We start from the raw sequence: 21,040 nt of genomic DNA, 5'->3' as shown, positions 1-21,040 counted from the left end.
GAAAAAGGAGACGTATTTTAGAGAAGAGGCGCCGGCTTCAGGACAGAAACCTCACCTCGAACAGCTCGTCTGCTGTGCTGTAGTGAATGGAGGCTGGCGACGCGTTGGCCGACTGATCGTTGCACCACTGCAGCTCGCTGAGGCAGTTGACGCTGTCAAAGTCGCTGGTGTCCAGCTGGGAGAGGTCAATGTCCGGGAAGTCGGTGTCCAGACGGTCCGAACACACCTCCTCCTCCCCATACTGAGGACGGAAAAAGAGAAGGAGAGGTCACGTTAGTTAAACATCGAGATCAAAGCAGCATTCCCAGGAGCCTGGGTTCTTTCGGGATACAAAAAAAATAGCACAAGTCACAAAGATCACAGCTGGGTAAAAGTGTGTTTTTGCTCTGCTTTGCCTTAAGCAGTGGATGATGCTATCTGTGCTCTCTGAAACACAAACGTGGAGATGGTTCTCCTTCCACGACTCCGATGAGTCTGAATGTTTCTGTGTGGCTGTACTGTCAGAGCTTCAGTTCCCATCAAGCCGCCCTTTCTCAAAGTGAGAGGCACTTTGGATAAAAGTCTGCACTGTAAATCACTGTTCGCTGTCAGCATCACAAGGAGCTCTCATCAACAGCTGCTCATTAGATGTAATAAGGCTTCCACATTAGAGGAGGTTCAACCTCAGGATCGCACTGACTGTCTGTCACATGTACAGTCGGCCAATGTGGACGGTCTTCATCTATTAATGCACGTCTCACTGTGGTCACAGTGACACATGTGATGAGTGCTGGTTTTACTGAGCTGCATGTGTACTCTGATCGAGGAGGCGGATGGTTGATATAACTTTGTTTTCTGATGTTCTTTAGTGACAAATATCTCAAAGTTGTACGAGCTCTGCTCGTCACTCACTGCAAACACCGAAAGAGAAAAAAAAAAAGGAGGCCTAGGCTCAGACACACAGCAGAGGAATGGAGATTATTTCCAGGCAGTAATCAACAACGAGGATCTCCTACGATCACATCAAATCACAGGAACCTCCACATGAACTCTTATGGACATAAAGAACCTCAGCAGGCACCCTCTGACCCCTCGCAACCTCTGAGGTAACAAGACCTCAAGAATCATTTCCCATTACCAAATCACTCGACACCTACACGAAGCCTCTGCCTGAAGGAACCAGAGCCTTCATCCTTCATAAAGTCAGGAACTGCCAAACACTTCTCTAAAACCTCAGCGTTGGCCAGCCCCCCTCGGAAAAACTCACTCCCTGAAAATGTCCGTTGCCCATACAAGACGATTTCAGATCCCGCTTCCTAATCAAGAATTCCTGAAATGCTCTCAGGAACATGTGGAAAGGTAAACTGTGCTCGTGTTTGTGTTTTACCCTTGAGATCACCTCTCTAAACTCTGTACCATGTGGCTCACAGTCACGGCAGGCCGAGCCTCTCACACACACTGAGCCACGTCACTGCGAAGAGCAGGAAGTGTGTGTGCGTGACTCACCGTGATGGGAAATGACTGCGTGGTCTCTGAGGGAAGGAGGAAACATTCCTTCCTTAATGTCTGCATGAAGACGACACACAGAATCAATGTCCTGTTTTATGAATGATAAGGAAACCACAACACACACACACGCAGACTGGGTCGACCAGTTAAACGTCTTTAACTGATTCAAACAGATCAGCTTTCCTCAAACACAAAGCAGCTCAGTTTGTAGCCGACTCGTCCTCTCCCGTTTGTGTCTGAGCGTGCAGAACACTTTGTCCCAGCAGCAACTGTCACGTTTCTATCAGGTTTCATAGAAACGTGACAGTTTCTATGAAACCTGCCATGCTAGCATAGCCGAGACCACTGATGTGGTGATGAAATTAACCAAATTAGCACGTTCAACACGAGCAGTGCTCTCTGCTCACACAATGAAAGGAACACTTTTTATTCCGAGTTCAGAGACCCACCATCTATTCAGAGAGATGGTGGGTCAGCGAAGCTCTGAGGAGGCGTATCCTGTCATTAGGTATCAGGGTGAAATCCTTGGACCCACCGTCAGACTATGTTACATGTTTTAATGTTATATTTAACCACATATGGCCTGAAATTGCACTCGTTCAATTTAAATGTTTTATTTGAAGCATCATGTGCACACAGAGGCTTTTTCACCAGTGACAGTACGTCTGTCTCTGTGGTCAACACTCGACAAACAAACGATCACAAACAAGAATTAATGAGACAAAATTACTTACAAAGGTTCTCTTTTGTGCTTGTAACATGGAGATGTTCACATGCACAGTTTAAAACAGTCTTTGTTTTGCAGAGGACGACTTTTCAGCTGCTGGAATAAATTCGTGGCACTGCGGCAACAGTTTTACGGCATGTTTCAGAAATGACCGCATTTTGTTCAACATCCTTCTCGTGAAATCCAAGTGACAGTGAGCCTCATTCCCTCGCCCGTCTCAAACTCCCGCTGTTGCCATATTTTTCCCTCTGTAGTAGGATATAAACACGCACGCTCAGCACAGGTAGAAGATTTCCGGTTGGGAGTGTGAGCATTCGCAGCGTGTGAGAAAAAAAAAAACCTCACAGTGAATTACATGCAGACAGCTTAATATTTCCACGGCAACTTCTTCTCGAAGATATTTTAACCACCGTACGTGGAAAAACTCGTGATACATCAAGTGTATATAGCACACTTCTACGTCAGACCTAGTGCTGGGCGATATGACGATATATATCGTGTGGACGATAGAAAAGTGTCTATCGTGCCATTTGTCTTCTATCGTTTATATCGTACTAACCCAAATTTTATAAATTATTACATAAAATATATAATTAACCCTTTACAACCGGTCGGAGCAGGTACACTCCGTTTTACCTAACTATTTTTAAATCCCTGTAGAACTGGAACCACGTAAGGTAGTGCAATATTTTTTTTTTTGCATGTGAAACTGGAGGAGTTGTACTTACATCTAATGCCATTAGCTTGTCCAAGGTCACGGTTTCCTTCCACATATAACTTTGCAAAAATTGCATAAGAAGCACTTGCAGCAACAAAAACATAATATTCCAAACTTGCAGCAACAAAAAGATAATATTCCAGAAACAGGCTTTGCCACGGTCATAAGACTTCCTACGTTGGCATATACGTCAGCCCGAACTATCGCATGTCCGCCATTACCTGCCCGAAACCGGAAGTGACGTCATTTTCGCGAAAGGGCCTTATAAGCCTATGTTGGTGTTTTTAAAAGACATGTTTGACTTTATGCTTTTCTGTATCGTTTCTGGGATGCTTAGAACTCAAATTACACTGTTGGAAATAGTTTATTTTGATGCATTATAATATTTATTTTCATTTTTCCTGTAGTATATAAAAATTAGTGTATCTCAAAAATAAAACTATGAAGACACTCAAAATAAATTTCTCGTGGTTGGAAACTTTTGTATTTACAGTTTTGAGGGATACACCTCTTAAATTTTTTTTTAACTAGAAATATATGTAAAAAACAAAACAAAAACGATTTTCAATTTTTTTGTAGTTTATTGCACTACAAGTTTTTGCAATTTATGTAGTTACTATGGACTTAATGCATACATATTATTAAAATTTGGGCTATAACGGTTGTATTGATATATGGAAACTTGAAATACTCCCACAAGTGGCACTACAGCATGTAAAAACATAAAGATAAGCTCTGGCGGACTTGGTTCTATGGTAGGTCTTAAAGGGTTAAATAGCCTGTGGCAAATATATTAGTGTTGTCTTCTCACTATACATGCTCTTAACTTTATGCAAGAAAAAATAAAGTATAAAAAAAAAGATATTTTTCGCAAAGAAACTCCATCTCGTGGTTTGCGAGCTGGTGCTGCTGTACGTGCACCCGGATTTGCGACATACTTTACGGTAACTCAAAACAAAGACTGCACCCTCTGCACTCGCTGTTTACAGACTGCGTACTTTCTAGATGACCACAGGTCAGGTCGTATATTGTGATATATATCGTTATCGTGATATAAAATAATTCATATCGTGATAAATATTTTTTCCATATCGCCCAGCACTAGTTAGACCCAACGCTGAGACATTCAGATCCGCTCTGGGAATCTCTGGAACTGTGCAGGAGCATCCTTCCGTTTGTAACACATAACACAGTCCACATCGGCAACTTGTCCAGCTGACAGACCACCATCAGCTACAACAAAGCAGCTCTGAGCCGTCTTCTTCTTCACGATCACCATGAATGAACACATTTTTCATAAAAGCAATTAACAGTATTCGTATATTTCTCCCAATCAGCTGTTCGATCGACAGCCAGAACACAGAAATGATAAAAGCCTCATCGCTCCTCTTCCCATCCCGCTGCCTCATCATTTTAATATTTGGCTGTTTTTGGACTGCGTGTTTTATCCCACTTTTAAATCAAAGCATAGTTACATCACACACACACACACACACACACACATACACACACACACACACACACACACACACACACACACCTTCAGTGATCTCTGACCTCAGCTCACCGCCTCGCTGTGCATCTTGGTTTATGAGTGTTTATTCAGCGTGTTTATTTGGGTCATGGAAGAGATAAGATCAGCTGATAGTGTTTACGGTTTCATAAACGACTCATGAGACATGATCAAAGAGCCAATCAGCAGAGAGCATAGGAACCTGAGAGGTGGACGAGCTGATGAACGGAGCTGGAAACAGAAGACGCGCTGAAGGAGAGAAGAAGAAGAAGGACACAGGAAGGAAGATGTAGGTCAGAATAACGGCAGCGAAGGGAAAGGGGGGGAGAGCGGTCATGACTTCACTGAGCAGGAGGAGGAGGAGGAGGAGGAGGAAGGGGGGAGTGACAGAGAGAGGACGCCCTCGGTAAGACCCTCCCCCCGCTGCTGATGCAGGTGTGTTTCACCTCACTGAGCGTGAACCTCCCTCAGCATGCAGCTCACATCCTCCTCACGTGGCTCTGACTCATCCCCATCCTTTCTTCATCCCTACCATCATGCAGCCTTCCCTCCTCTGCCCTTTTCTCCATTTACAGTTTTCTCGTATACTCTTTTTACCCTCGTCCATCAGAGGACAGTCTGATTGAATGTTACCACTCCTCCCTCCATCATCCTCCCTTCCCTCCACCACAGCCATCAATCAATAAAACCATCCCTGAACATGACACGCATGCACAGGCACACACATGGGGACATCCCACGTATGTAGAACATGTCCCAGAACATCAGTGCACACGTGACGATGCAGCAGCAGAAGGCGATACGAGGCTGCGGCATGCTTGTAGTGCTGCACTGACTCTGAATAGCGACAAAGACCCTGAAAGCTTCTTGACATGAATCAGACGCCGGGAGGAGGAAGCAGCTCGGCGAGGAGCAATTCTGCTCCTGTTTCCAGGAAGGATTGGTTACGGAGGCTCGTGTTAACCGTCTCTGCAAAGATACAAACCAAACATAAACACGTGTGCAGCATCCAATCAGGTGAGGGGATTCACTGCAGGTCCAAAAGTCAAACTGCGTCAGAGCATTTACAGGAAGGCTCTCAGAGCCTCCAGACGCCCATTTAAGGCATTGATGCAGTGATTTACTGCTGACCTGCGTGTGATTGAGAGCAGATGTTTGCTCGTGTTTCATTGAAGCCTTTCTGTCGCTGCCCACGTTTATTCCAACTGCTGCGAATGTACGCCGGCTCTGACACTCTGACCCCATATCGGGTCGAGTTCAGGTGAGCGCGAGGAGGTGGAGCTTTAACTCCTGCCGATCGAAGTCAGGGCTCAAATTTTTGCAGTCATCAAGCATCAGTTGAGGGAGAAGGGAAAGTGACCAGAAGGTGAGAGCAGCACGTACGTGCCCGCTTTTGCACAAAGCAGGTCCTGACTCGTGCCGAGGAGCCTGAGATGTGACTTTAAATGAGAGGTTTTGCTGAGTGACAGCACGGCGCTCCGTCATCCCCCTCTCTGAAAGCAAACGGCAGCAGAGGCGGGTTTATTCCTCCCTGACACCACGGCCCGTCAGCATCACTCAGAGTGTCTCTGAAGCCGTTACTGCTCGAACGGGCAGATTAAACAAATGGGCATGAAATTAATGCAGAATACTCACACCTTTGAAGTTACTGACAGGCAGAGACGAAGGCTCTGCGCTGAGCCTCCGCCTCGTGAACGGTGCTGGAACAGCAGAGGTAATGTGCAAATGAATGAGCCTGACCTCTGACCTCTGAGATCTGCTCACTATCAGCTCCTTCCGGAGGCCCTCACTGTGTAATTCTGCTGTTTTGGGGGGTGGAGGTGTGGTGGGATCCATTTGTGGTTAATGTGTGCCTGAGCAAAAGCAGCGAGACGCTACCAGCACGAAGAGTCCGCCGGGACAATCGCGCATTAAACCTGGGCTATTTATAGCATGCCTGCACGTGGGAGAGCTATCTGGGCTAAAAGGAGAGAGTGGATGTGGAAAGGCCAGCGAGGCTCTGCGGTGGAGCTCCAGCATCCTTCGTTTCTATCTTTAAACACTCAGATTCCTCAAAGCTTATCTCTGGGTTGGCTGAGCGCGAGCGCCGCGTCTTTCCACTGGACTCAGAGTTACACAAGCTGAAATCATCTCGTTAGCTGAGGTCACCCTTCAAAGCTGAACGCGTTTTTAACTCTTTAAGAAAAATATGAAGCAAGAACACAAAGAACACACAACTATCTGCAGACGGGTCCAGAAAGGACACAAGCCAATCACGAGCAGCGAGGAGGTCACACACAACTGGGACAAACATTAGCTTCTCTGGTGATTCATAACTTGAGTGAAATTAGGCTGTCATGTTTTTGTACATGCATCACACCTCCTCCAAACTTTGTGCCAAAAATCACGACAATAAAAATAGTGGAGCGTTGATAATAACGTGTAACTTTATTGATCCACACACAGGAATCAAAGCTCGGCTGCTGTCCTGGCAGCTGGACGCAGGCCTGTTGTAATGTTGCGCAAGGTCAGTCACAAATCCGGTCATGTGAGAGCTGTCCCAACTTCCCTCAAACACACACACACAACCAACACCATACAAGGTCAGGCTCTCTGGACTGCACACCGCAGGAGGCTGAGAGCGGAGCACTGGGTGGTGTTTCCAGGTTAGCGAGTTTCAGAGACCGGGCTGCCCTCAGGGCCTGCAGCTCCGGATCAGCTGAGATTACCAAACAGCTGATGTTGCAACAGCACTCACTGCAGAATCACTGAAATAATCCCGGAACACAAACGGAAGTAATCGATCCTTGGATCGACACCTTTCTCAAACTCCTGATCCTCTGAGCAGCGAACCCACGATTAGTCTGCTCCCCGTGGCTTTAGTGCGATTACGGACATATTTTATCAGGACTTGAAATGACCCAAGCTCGTCTTTGACAGATGCTGTAATGAGGAAAAGGAGGCGTGGCACAGACATGAAGGTGATGAGAGGCGGCGGATGGAGAAGGTGTAATCACATCCCAGCTCCGCACAAAGAACTGACATAGAGGAGATAAGGCAGTGCGCCCGGCTGGGGCACCTTCAACGCCCACTTTGTTGTAAGTCACTTCGACAGGAAGTGCTTCGTGCAGGAATCTGACGGCCCACAGAACCACACTAAGCTCACACACAGCAGGAGAACACAAGCTGACACAGTGATCCCTGGAGCTGATCGCAGTCCCAGGGTCTGTTTGAAGGCTGACTGCGACACACCTGCGAGCAGTGGAAGGATTTCAACTTCCACGCAGCCAGTACAGAAAGGATGAGCTTAATCACAGCAGACAAAAAAGTGCCCCTCCCTCCTCCCCCCACAAAGAGCCAATTACGTGCCGTTTGATTATTGAGGCACAAAGTGAGACAGTGAAAGCTCACAGGGGTATATGCCAAGGCTGAGCGTTTAGTCCATTTGTCACGAGAAGTTTTTCCCTCGCCTCCTCCTGCGACAGCTCACCGTGTAAACTCAACTTTAATCTGCTGATTGACCAATAACATGCAGATGATGCCACAAACATGCAAACATGGTTCTGTCAGGCTGCTGTAACATAGCTTGGCTGCTGAGATCTCTGATCCATCCATTCTGCTGCATGGGGACTCACAGAGCAGCTCTGCATAACTCACAGCTCAAAATAATCCTCCTTTCTCTGATACCGAGCCTCCGTGCAGAACTTTAGTTCATCCTTGTTGATTGGCTGCCCTTCGCTAACAGCAGGTTGGTGGAGCCTGAGCTCAGCAGCAGCAGCAGGAGGGAAACGACCTGCTCTACCACACCGAGCTCTTCACACTCATTCAGACAGAGCCACGGGACGTTTGTCCATCAGAATTTCCAAGGCACTGATGGGACAGGTGTCACAGGTGTGTCTGTGCACAAGAGAAAGCCCCACCCCCAGATCTCTGTTTCCTTACAAAGACAAACAGCTCAGAGCTGGAACAGAGTCTGGATTCTGGACTTCCTCTTTTCTGTCTGAGAGGAGAAAGAACAAACTTTACACAACGTAAATGTGCTATTACAGTGTGTGTGTGTGTATGTAAACCACACACACTTGTAATAGGTGTGTATGTGTGTGTCCTGTCATAGTGTGTTTGTTACTATGTTTAGCTCTTATCCTGGTCTCATGACCAGTTCTTCCACAGAGTGCTGCTGACTCGAGGAGCTGCTGCCAGACACACAGGAGTGTGTGTCTGTGTGTGTGTGTGTATAGTGATGAGTACAACTGAGGCCAACTGAAGGAGGAAGTGAGATGCTGCTAAACCAGAGTGCTGTGAAGTACTGGCTGTTCCCATCACTGCTGCTGCTTCAGGGTGTGTGTGTGTGTGTGTGTGTGTGTAGCGGGGTATAATGACTTGTCCTGCTGAGGTGCCATTTTTACGTTGTATATTTAAAGCAGGACTGAAACAATGTGTGATCACAGATCTGAGAAGAGCCCCACCCTCTCCTCCGGCTTCACACAGGTGTCCGTTCTTAAATCTCCCAGTAGGAACCCTGGACCTCCTCCAGCAGGGGGAAACCGTCCTTCAACATGATTTTTATTTCTGGGTGGTGATGATGATGTCATAAAGAGCCACGGTCGGCCGAGACTATGTCTGTGTGTCGGCCTGCACCAAAGGTCATGACCTTCAGTGTGATCAGACCTAAACTCTGGTGGATGCTCTGTGTGAGAGCTCTGCCCAAAGACGTCACAGGTGAAGCATCTTTCACCTGTGAGGTGATTAATCTCAGTTTAACGATCTAATCCAGCTGCAGAGTTACTGGAGTTCTAACCCAGCTGTAGGAAACTGTCAGGAACACTGATAACTAGTGGTGCAACGGATCAAATATCTCAAGGTTCGGATCGGATCACGGTTTTAAGTCACGGATCGGATCAATTTTCGGATCAGCAAAAATAGAAAAAAAAAGACAAAAATTTGACTCGCCATTTACTTATTTAAGTATTTTTTGCCTATTAAAAAACATTCAACTCAAGACTCATTCCACGTATAAATTAAGGTGCAATATGGACATTATGGACAATGCTGGGCATCCTCTGCACATGGCCATAAACAACCAGAGGAGTCTGTTCAGTGAGAGGTTGCTTCTCCCAAAGTCAAGGACGAGCAGACTTAAAAACTCCTTTGTCCCACATGCTATCAAACTGTTTAACTCCTCGCTGGAGGGGAGAGGGAGGGGAAATAGGGGGACAGAGGAGGGGGGGACAAGTAAGCTGTAGTGCCTTTTCCCTGTGCAATAGTTTTAGTTGATATCCAACGGTGTAATAGAGTCACAATACTTGAAATGTGCCGTTCCCTTGTATTCTTATTCCTATTTATTCTATTTATCCCTTTTGTATACTCTGTATTTATATATGTGTATATGTGGCTCAAGCACGTTCATCATAGTTTAACCCCTTGTTTTGCACAACGGAGTATGGCCTCACGTCTGCAGCTAAACACCCCAGTAGCTTTTGTAATAGCTTTAGCCCGGTTGGATTGGGCAGCAAAGGGCTGCTTAAATGCCGCAAACTCCTCTGCTCCTCCACTTGGACCGCTATCGCTGGCCATAACTACCGCTTGACAGACTGACCACCATACACATACTTTTTTTCTTCTTTTTCGAATCTTCGGATCACGTGCGTGCCGAACCGTGGAGTGGGATCAGTTCGGATTACGGATCAACCGTGATCCGTTGCACCACTACTGATAACAGCCTCCTGCTGAGCTGAGTGAGCATCTCACCACCTCACGTCTAACTATCTGTTAGCTGTGGCTCTAAGATTGTTCGTGCAGGCTCGGCACCACAAACTCCTGAATCTGCTCTGACGAATTACACTCAGTCCCACTCAGCGTTCATGAAACTGTCATAATTTTATGTCTCTGGTCCATCTGTGAAGCTCCGCCCTCCCTCGTTACTGCCACAAGCTTCAAATGTGAGCAATGACCCAACCTTAGCAGAGATGAAGTGAGGACCAGACACATTGTGGTCAAGGGCGCGACGTGGGGAAGTGCTCAACCTCAGGCTGTTCTGTTTTGACATAGCCAAAAGTACGCTTCTAGATTCTGTTTCTTTCTTCTTTTCCTCCCCTTCGTTCCAAATCCTCATTTCATCCCTCTCCTTAAGTCTAAAACCAGAAGCCCAGGCACAAGTCAGCCAATCAGAACATTTTGATTCATTTCAGTTTCAATGTTGAGAAACAAAACTTCTGTTTTTGGTTTTTATGGGAATATTTCTGTGAGCGTCTCTTCTGCTCGCTGAATGAGCCGCATGTCAGAGACTTCCTGTCCAGCTTGACAATGCGACAAACATTGTCTGTATGCAGGGTTCGGGTTCACCCGTCCGTCGTGGCTCGGACTCGCAAGGGTTAACAAACAGAGTCTGGGTTTCTTCGGGTTACGTGCGTCGTGGAATCCGGCCCGTCTACCTGTCTCTCTTTCTTCCTGCTGGCAGATCCGTTACACTGATCTCACCTCCAGCCAACCTCTGTCGCTCTGAAACCTAATCTGGCTTCATCCACCCCCCACACCCCGCCCCGCCTTCACGACTCCTCCACCTCTCAGGCAGGAAGAGCAGCAGAGGCGTGGGGCTAAATCTAGCCTGAGTATAAGAGGCTAATGATGCCAGGATGGAAATACGCACGTTAAGCTGAACAGTCTTTACCAGACTCGACAGGCCGGAGCTGTGCTAACACTCTTCCTGTTGTCCCGTCCTGCCCTCAGGTAAATTATATCCACCTGAGCTAAAGAGCCATCTGTGAGACACAGCCTGGCAGTCGCTGGACTTATTGACTGGGCTTCCTGGGATGTAGGCAGATCCAGTAAGACTTCAGATTAGCAGTAAAGGCTAAATCCAACTATTCTCGGGGCTGATGGGTACAAGTCTGAGACAGGGGGGTGGGGGGCGGGGGCAGTTGTTTTTTAATTACACCAATAAACAGAAAATCAAAGCCCTGCAACAGTAGAGAACATCTGGACCCAAAGTGTGAACACTCAGACAGTGTGGAGTGACAGCAAGGTGCAGAACGGTGATGGAGCGAGGAAAACGAAGGCGAGCGGCTGGCGGACGGAGGCAGAGCCGCTGAGTTGGCTCTGCAGGGCTGCTGGGTAATGGGATCTGAGGGGGAGGGCCGATTTAAAGCTCAGGTATAAGAGTGTTGGTGGCAGCTGAGACAGCATGGAGGCCGAGCCAGCTCAGTTCATTCAGGCGGCGCCTCGAAAGCGAGAACAGAGCAGAGAGAAAGAGAACGAGGAAGAACACTCGCGGTGATGAAAGAGGAGAGTCGGCCACACTGAACTGAACTGGCTCCACTTCCAGTTGAACACACAGAGACGCTCCAACGGACCGCCGGCACAGCTAAACATGGAGAGGAAGGCCTCATCGTGATAAATTAAAGAAACATGAAGTTAAGCTTAGACCGAGTGTCCTCTGTATCCTCCACAGTTTCCCTTTCAGAGACCTGTGCTGATTGAAGTGCCACTGAGCACGCTTTATCCCTCAGTGTCTACGCACTTCCAGTCTCAGGTGTCCGGCCATCCCAGTATCTCGTTCCAGAGCGCTGCAGCTCGCCCTTTAGCTGCTCTCCATCCATCAGCCCAACTCGCCTCCTCTCTCAGAGGCAGTGAAGGCTCGATGGCACTGCGGCACGAAGGTCGGCTTCAAACACACGCAGGCTGATCGATGAACACTCTTCTGTGGCCCGACTTACTGTTTAGAGTAAAAACTGAGGTAAAGGTCTGTCAGGTGCCTCCGATGGGACCTGTGTGGATGTGCGTGTCCCAGGTCTGACACATATTAATACTCTGTCCTGTTATTTTTGAATCTGGGATCGTTCTTCGTGTTTTTATCTCATCGCAGGAAACCCTCGCCGACAGAACACTGCCGACCATCCACGATCTGATGTCACACCTCTGCTGACATCACTACATCGCTTGCCACTAAAATTCTGAATTCAGTTTTCCAGATGAAATTACTTTATTTAATCTTATACCTCAGGCTTTTACTGTGAAATATACACAACAGCAGCTGTATATTTTACCTGCCCTGTTTCTGAGCCCCGCCCCGGTCTGCTCTCACCTGGATTCCTAAAGCTCATTATTTAACCTCTCACCTGTGAAGCTGTACCTGCACCTGCTTCCATCATGTCTGCGAAGTCTTCAGGGATCAGAGGATCTGACAGGCTCCTCAAAGCTGTGCTAGCCATTAGCGGAGCTGATCCCAGCCATACGTACACACCCGACCCAAGCTCATCCACCTCCCTGTGCTCCTACAGCATTGCCTCCACCCCTCCTCCTCCTCTTACTTCATGCAGTCCACATGCTTGTTTTTGCACTGAGGTGCTTGTTAAAGGAGCAGGAGTACCCATCATGCCTTTCTGCTCCTCCTCTTCATCCTGTGACACGTTCTGAATTTTATTACTGCCCCAAATTATTCCTGTGAACTTCAACCTCACATCGCTCACACTGATCCCACTAATGTGCAACCAACCACCCTCCAGTAATCCACATCTATCACAGCCCCCCCAGCTCCACCCTCCTCCACCTCCACCCTGTTAATCTATATTTTCAGTCAGACACAGTTTGTAATCTCTTAACAGGATTAAGAAAATCAGAGAGAACCTCATCAGCGAGGGCAGGTCAGCAGGGCAGGGGTTAATGAGGGCGTGTGTGTGTGTGTAAAGGAGGATGAAACTAACAAAGAAGGATGAAGGCTTCATCGCCAGCAGGTGGATTCTGTGGGAATCTGATGGTCAGAGGTTTCCTGACCATCAGTGACAGGAAGGAGTCCTGCAGCAGATGGTGAGGTCGCCACAGCGCCCTGACATCATTGAGTCGATCTGGGATTAAATGAGGAAGACTCAGACAGCCTAAACCATCCGAAGGATGGCGGCAGGTTCTCCAAGACAGAAGCAGGAGCGCAGCAGGAGCCTCGCCTCACGTTTGACCAATGCATGGAAACCGTTTTCACTGAATCTGAGACGCCTGCACGGCGCCACACCCGCTCATTCTGAAACTACATCACTTCCCCCTGACCTTAATTCAACTGTGACAGGTCAGCCAATCAGATTACTTCACTTTCATTTAAACTCACGGTCACGCCTTTTTGACCCATCAGCCAATCAGATTTCATTAATCGAGGCCAACTATATGTTAACCCCAGCTGGTCAAACTTGTTCACAAACTTATTTCAAATCTAAACTTAAAGATCTCATTTTCAGCCTCCGGACCAAACTGAGTCTGCACCTCCTCAGCCTCGCTGCCGTCCTTCCTGCTTCATAACCACGCCGTCAGCAAAACTGCAGCACGCCACAGCAGAGCACACGCCTTCAACTTATTGTGACTAAAGAACCGCTGAGGCTCAGGAACACGTCAGACAAACAGAGCAAGGATGCCGGGAGGAAATACGATCCTTTCGCCTCGCAATGCAATACGGCAAGTTGCAGCAGCAGCAGCAGCAGCAGTGGGCTTTAATCAATCATCAAGAGTCAAATTAGATAATGGCTCAGCATGTGGAACCACCTGATTGCACACAAAGCCCCTACAGGTGGACTCAAACTCACAGAGGTGTAAGGCATCACTTCCCTGACACTAAAACACCACAGACAGGAAGGTGGCGAGCTCACGGAGCGGGCTGAGGGCGGAGAAGGTGAAGTAACGAGCTGGAGGCTTGCAGGCCCCGCTGCCCTCTGCTACCGTGACATCCACGCACTCTGGACTTCTTTATCTGCTTGTCAATCAATCGCAACAGCCAATCGATCAGCCTTCACTTCCTGGCACGGTCAATAACAGGAGCGGTCACAGCACATGCATCCGAGTCCAGAACAGATCCGGGAAACTTCCAGAACCAAATTCAACCTGCACCCGTCTGTAGTGTGTGTCTCTCGTGTGTGTCTGTTGTGTGTGTCTGTAGCGCAGCTCAGACGTGTAAACCTCATGAAACCGTGAGCACTCACAGCTAATTACACGCCTAATCACATCCTGTTTGCACTCGCACAAAAACATAAACAAATCTGTGTGTGTGTGTGTGTGTGTGTTTCTGCAGGCTGCATGTTACAGTGCGGAGCTGCATCAGTTCTTGGTCAGTTAAAAACACCTACTGAGCACGTGCACGCACGCGCGCGCGCGCACGCACACACACACACACACACACACTCATCAGTGACCCAGAGTTCGTCTGCAGGGCACTCTCACTTCTCTTCTAATGGAACGTGTCCTCCTGCAGCGGGCAGCTCGAGTCGTGTGTAACTAATAGAAAAATCTTATCACTGCTGGACATCTCTCACATACGCACACACACATGCACACACACACACACACACAAACACGGCTGCTTTCTCTAGGTCGTTATGAGACTCGTAGGAAGTGTGTGTGTTTCAGTGTGTGATCTGCAGGAGGACAGACAGCAGTGAAAGCTTTTAAGGAGCATCAGAAACATCATCGCACACAAGCACTGATCATACAGACAACACCTCTGCCTCCCCTTCAATCACACACACACACACACACAGGTGTGAGTGCAGCCAGCTCATCAAGGGGTCGAAGCAAATTCAAGCTTTTAAATTCCTCCTTCTGTTTGTGTGTGTGTGTGTGTGCGCGTATGTGTGCGTGCGAGTCCTCTCTCTTTCCATCATCCTTTCCCCTCACTCTGTTTCTGTGCTCTTTCACTTCTCCTCCACCACCCACAGATCCCCACCCCTCCATCGCTTCCACCTTGTCTCACTGTAGCAGAGCAGAAAGGTGAAGCCGAGCATCACGACACACCCCCGCCCCTCCCTCTCAGTCGATGCCTCCCTGCATCCACAGAGTCACGACTCCTTAATGGTGCGAGAAGGGCAGCTGAGGCGGAGGAGATGGGAACATGGAGGAAACAGCTAAAGCTGCATCAGTTTGTTTTGCTGATGAATCTTTTTTCCTGCTTTCCTGAAAGCACCTGAATGCAACAATGGGACCTTTTTACCCAGGCTGAATCACAACGCGATGGCAGAATTAAAATATGATGGAGTACCTTTCTGTACATTTCACTTTGACACAAACACAGACTAACGGCTGCCCACGAGCCAAATACATCCCATCGATCAACAACAAATAATCAATCAGCTTCTTTCCAAAACCGCGGCCACTAGTCACCTTTGCCACTCTCAACGCGTTCCAGACGCTGACTAATGAAGCCAGTTTGTGTTTAATATGTGTGGACGCACCTGCTCCTGAGACCCAACGATCCGCTCACATTAAAGAAAGCTTAGTCACCCAGCGACCCCCGAGTTTCACCGTGAACACAGTAAAACCCACAGAGCTGTGGGTCACCCATAAACATGTTACGTGGCAGACAGACACGCTGTAAAAGACAATGATTTGAATACTTCATCTAAGATTTTTAAACCTTCTTAGGAGGATTGGGGCACGTGGCTGAAAGGTCAGAGTGCAGCCAAGAGGAAAAAGCGGCATCGTCACAAACCAGCCATGAGCATCAATTATCAGAGCTCACGTGCAGACATCAGTTCCACAGAGGACCGATTCGCAGGCTCTCATTCCACTGACATCCCTGAAACTACAGACGGATCAGGACCAGCAGCTTTCCCGAGGATGCCTCAGCTCTCCGAGCAGTCCTGAAACCCACGCCGCTCCTGATCTCTCCTCTCCGAGTCTAAATATGGAAGTTATTTTTGCAGCCACGCTCGTCATCCATCTCTCCACTCTCTCCTCAGGGAGCAGCTCTAATGCAGTGAGAGAGAGGCAGGCAGACCTCCAAACATCAGCAGAGCCTCCTGCCTTCTCCATCACAGACACCCACACACCCCCATAGACACCCACGCACACCCATAGACACCCACGCACACCCATAGACACCCACGCACACCCATAGACACCTACGCACACCCATAGACACCTACGCACACCCATAGACACCTACAGACATAAAACTGAAGGAAGAAAAGGAGGAGGTGAGCAGCTCTTGGGAGAAAAGGTTCAAAGTTCAATGTTCCAGTGTCACTTTATCCTTGGTGTGTGTCTGTTTGTGTGCATGTGTGGGCGTGTGTGAAGTTTTGGGCTGTCACTGTATCCTCCACCCCTCCTCGCCAGGCCACGCCACAATTTGTTTTGTAACTCTAGCAGCTTGGACGGTGGCACTCTGACCTTTATCCTGGACTGTTGGTGTGTGTGTGTGTGTGTGTGTGTGTATGTGTGTGTGTGTGTGTTGGGGCGCTGGTGTTGTGGGGTTAAAAAGGGCACAGTGAGAAACAGCTGTGCCAAAGAGCGGCACATACTAGACAGTAAATAAAAACACAGAGACAGAAAAAGGCCTGGGGCTGCTCCACTTGCCTCCCACTGCCTCTGAGCCCACTCCACGTCTAACAGAAAGGTCGCAGGTTCGATCCCAGCAGCGGACATGCCCTGAGCAAAACAAAAGGCCTTCCAGCCGAACACACACACACCATTTCAAAACATGTGTCAGATGTGACACATGCTAAACTGCACAGCTGCTGATTCTGCAGTGTGCTTCTCACACCGTAAAGATGATCCAGCAGGTTTCACACACATAGAATAAGCGTGTTATATTTGCACGCATCACGGAAAGCTCAGCGTTCTTCAGCCATCAGCCAGCTGATTCCTCCAATCAGGAACCCTATGTGGAGAAACAGAAACACAGGTTGACAGTGACCTCATCCATGTACCATGTGACCTGATCCCTACTGAAGCTCACCTGACCCCTTCCTCCCCGCACACCTCTTTACGCGCATCCATATCACGGCATAGAGGGCAACGACGAGCCAGCCCAGTCACACTCGGCCAATTATGGAATTATGTCAAGTTGTAATAAACTTGCAACCAATGGCTACAAAGTCCCGGAAGTAAACATGTCAGACTCTCACTGCAGAGCTGTGTGTGTTATTTCAGCTGATGGCCAAGCAGCATCATGATTAAATACACAGAAATACCTCAGAGCTGTTTTAAATGAAACACCTGAAGCAGTGCAAGGAGCAGGAGGCTTCGGCTCAGGGTCACCAATGCAATGCAAAACTACGGCTAATAGCCTGCAGCTAACACTGTTCTGCAGTCCGACCATCACATGGTGTCATGTGACCTCACACAGAGGAAAGACTTCCTGTGGGTCACTACTGAGGCAGCTCAGCCAGAAGATGGAAAACAACCCGAACTGTAAAGAGAATAACTTGAGTCTGATCACTGACCCACACTGCTGCAGGTCACATGGAACGCCTCTCTCTGCTCTGATTGGCTGTCTTCAGTGTTTGATTCAAACTGCAGCTCTTCATTCCTCACACATCCTCCAGATCCATCCTCATCGCCCGTAACAGACACGCTGCTGTCAGAGCAGCAGCACATTCTACTGAGAACGGTGTGTTTTCAAGACCAGAGTGAGTGAGCACGCACGCTCTGATTGGTTTTGACTTGGCACTCAGAAAACATTAAACTTTCAGTCAAAAACACTTTGATTTTCTATCACGAAAAAGACACTACAGTCCCCACAGAGAGTGTGTGTTTGTGTGTGTGTGTGTGTGTGTGTGTGTGTGCGTTAGCTGACTCATCTGTATCCTGCTAACTTGGAGACAGACGGCCGAGCCATCTGCTCACAAGGCAACAACAAATCAGTGACTTTTCCCAGCAACATTGCTCTCAGCAAGCCGCGTGATTGGCCGGCAGAAGCTGGACCTGAATATCACCGACTCAGACTCTGTTTGGTGGATTCAGACTTTAAATGTTGTAAATGTGGTGCCAGTAGATGTAAGGATTCCAGTTCCCTTTCTCAGTCTGCCTCACAAACACCACAAGATCTTACGCACTCATCATATCACCCACTGAGATCAGGTTTAAACTCAGCCTGGCTTCCACATCTGATTTAACAAATACGACCAAACTGAGCTAATGGGAGCGATCTGCAGCTATCACCTCTGTGCAGGCCCCGTCCTTTACCGATATCCCAGAATGCATCTACACGTCAGTATGACAGGATTACACCCAGACCAGACCTTGTTTGGGTGAGGTGGGAGATTTGCAGCTTTAACACCAAAAAAGTGTGTGTGTGTGTGTGTGTGTGTGTGTGTGTGTGTAGGGAAGGGGGGGGGGACTCTAAGTGTGTGGTAACGTAATGTTCAGGAGCGCGCACACACACACACACACACACAGGGTCAGTCCGCTGAGCTTCATAGTGATGACCTTTCACCTTTCAGGAGCAGACGATCTGCTGCAAACACAGAGCTGACAACATTCATCATGCACATCCATCTTTCTGCCACTGTCATGTAAACACACACACACACACACACTCATAATTACCAAAGCTCCAAATATACGATCCAAAGCCACGGGGCTTCACACACTCCTGCAGTCAGCCAACAACATTATTCTGACAAATAACCTGTAATTCCCACCGCTGGCCGGCCGCCAACACAAACCTTCAACTCTCTCACCACACACACACACACACACACACACACACACACACACACACACACACACACACACACACAGTGACAGCTAAAGCAGAAGTCGGCTGTTTGATGAGTAATTTGCTGCATTTCTCAGGATAAAACAGGCCGGTTACCTGGAGGCAGCAAAGCTAATGTGTGCTGTTGTGAGTCTGGAGCCTTTTGTGCTTTTGTTTAACCAAAAACACACAAAGATCCAAGAGGGAAAAATGTCTGGAACGCTTCATAAAAAGCAGGAAGGAATCGTCTTTAGGTGAAGCTCAAAGGAAATCCGTAAAGTCTGAAACCACGGCCTCAAATCAGATGGCTGGGAACACACCGTTTGTCCCGGCACATCACAACAAATATAAAGGAAACAATCCTCGATCGTTGCGTTCTGCTAATTATTCTCACCCGTCCAGGTGTATTTATTCAGCACTCGCAGGCTCGAGCCTCTTCATACTGTAGGGGTTAGGGTTAGACCCAGACCCAGCAGTCTTAATAATCAGATGACCAGGCAATTGGCGACATTGGAAAGGAAAAACTCCCTTTTAACAGGAAGAAACGTCCAGCTGAAACAGGCTAAGGGAGGGGCAGCCATGTGCCGCAGCAGCCTCCACCCGAGAATCACTGAGTTCATGCGTGAAGCCGAGCTGAACGAAAGCTGGCGGCATGGTGGTGCAGAGGCTGGCACTGTCGCCTCACAGGAAAGAGGTCCTGGTTTCAAACCCACCGGCCTCCTCACACAGTCCAAACACATGCTCGTTAGGTCAAATGGAGACTTCTAATTGGCTGTGGGAGTCCGTGTGAATCGTGTCTCTATGTGTTAGCCTTGTGACAGACCTGCAACCTGTCCAGGTGCCCCGCCTCTCTGCCAATGACGGTTCAAAAAGGCTCCAACCAAACCACCCCCTGAACTGGACAAGTGGAAGAGGATGGATGGAAGGATGGGGTCACTCTCGGCCTGTAACACCATCGTGCTCACTCTGTCCACATACAGTCGAGGACAGAAGGAAGCAAGGACAGGAAGAAGGAAAGGTAAGTAAAAAGGGTGCCAACAGAATGACAGATGAAAGAAAGAGAAGAACAGCAGATAACCAGAGAGGAAAACTGGAGAAGCAAAGGTAACATCAACATGAGCTGTGAGCAGGGAAGGAACCAAAGAAGGGAGGAAGGATGAATTAGACGCACCTGGGTCAAACACAGAGCTGCTAGGCAACAAACGAGCAGGTACAGGTGCACACACACACACACACACACACACACAGAGGGGGACACTTCTTGGGTTTACTACGCCATATTGGCTGCTTCTCTCGCCTTCTGCGTCTCCTTGGAGACGGTCAGTGTTGCAGAGTTGGTCGCCACACACAAACACACACGCATAAACACTATTAATTATCTCCCCTCGCTTTCAAATCTGTGAATCGTCTCCAAGGAAGCGGCCGAAGTGATGAAGAGGAACAAAAAACTACCGTGTGTGTGTGTGTGCACTGAGGCAGACTTTCACTGCTCTCTACAGAATTAAAAGCAGAGTTCCTCTTTCTCTCTCTGTCTCTCTCCTTCTAACCTTCCTTTCCTCTCCTGTGGCCTTACTTCCTCCCGCTCCTCTCCCCACTCGTTTCAGCTGTGGTGCCCTTTCCCCACAGTAACCCCCACCCCTCAGCTGTCCATATCTGCTGATATGCAGCAGTCATGAAGGTCAGTGAGCTCTTTGCCTGAAGGACACGCTGTCAGTGGATGCAGCGTGTGCTGCTATGCAGTAAAACATGTAAGAGCTTAGCATGGAAACAGTGCAGCTATAAATACAGCATGCAGCCTTCCCCTGCACCACCCGCAGGTGTAGCAGACTTCACTGAGCATGTCAGAGGGTCTGGAGTCAGCTGAAGGCTCTCTGTGCCCGTCTTTTATTTATAGACCGCCATCGACAGCAAAGCAGCTCGTGACCTCACCTGTCCTGACAGCTGGTTTTGAAACGTTTTACTTCAGTTTTCAGTTTATACATCAGCCAATCACAGACCAGACTGAGACAGCGCTACACAGTATTAGAAAGAGTCACACAGTCCCTGTTACTGCAGCCAGACTCAAACACAGACCAACACAGACCAACACAGACCCACACAGACCCTCACAGACCAACACAGACCCAAACACAGACCCTCACAGATGTGCTTTCCAACATTCACACT

At 48.3% G+C, this 21,040-nt stretch overlaps 1 protein-coding gene across 2 annotated transcripts in view; it reads right to left on the bottom strand.

Moving 5' to 3' along the window:
• Positions 1-21,040, bottom strand: part of ppargc1b (peroxisome proliferator-activated receptor gamma, coactivator 1 beta) — a 53,107-nt gene that overhangs the window by 18,685 nt on the left and 13,382 nt on the right. The window contains exons 1-2 of one of the 2 annotated variants that reach the window (XM_063492551.1): positions 12,540-12,698; positions 56-241 (exon numbers count right to left, since the gene is read on the bottom strand). In XM_063492551.1, the coding sequence (XP_063348621.1) occupies positions 56-241; positions 12,540-12,632 (279 nt within the window). In that variant the 5' untranslated portion in view covers positions 12,633-12,698. Of the gene's footprint in view, positions 1-55; positions 242-12,539; positions 12,699-21,040 lie in introns of those variants that run through there. The other variant, XM_063492558.1, reaches the window with a different exon arrangement.

Source organism: Pelmatolapia mariae, linkage group LG2 (assembly GCF_036321145.2).
Source record: "Pelmatolapia mariae isolate MD_Pm_ZW linkage group LG2, Pm_UMD_F_2, whole genome shotgun sequence".
NCBI lineage: Eukaryota > Metazoa > Chordata > Actinopteri > Cichliformes > Cichlidae > Pelmatolapia > Pelmatolapia mariae.
The sequence above is the reverse complement of the archived record's forward strand: the minus strand, read 5'-3'. Positions and strand labels throughout refer to the sequence as shown.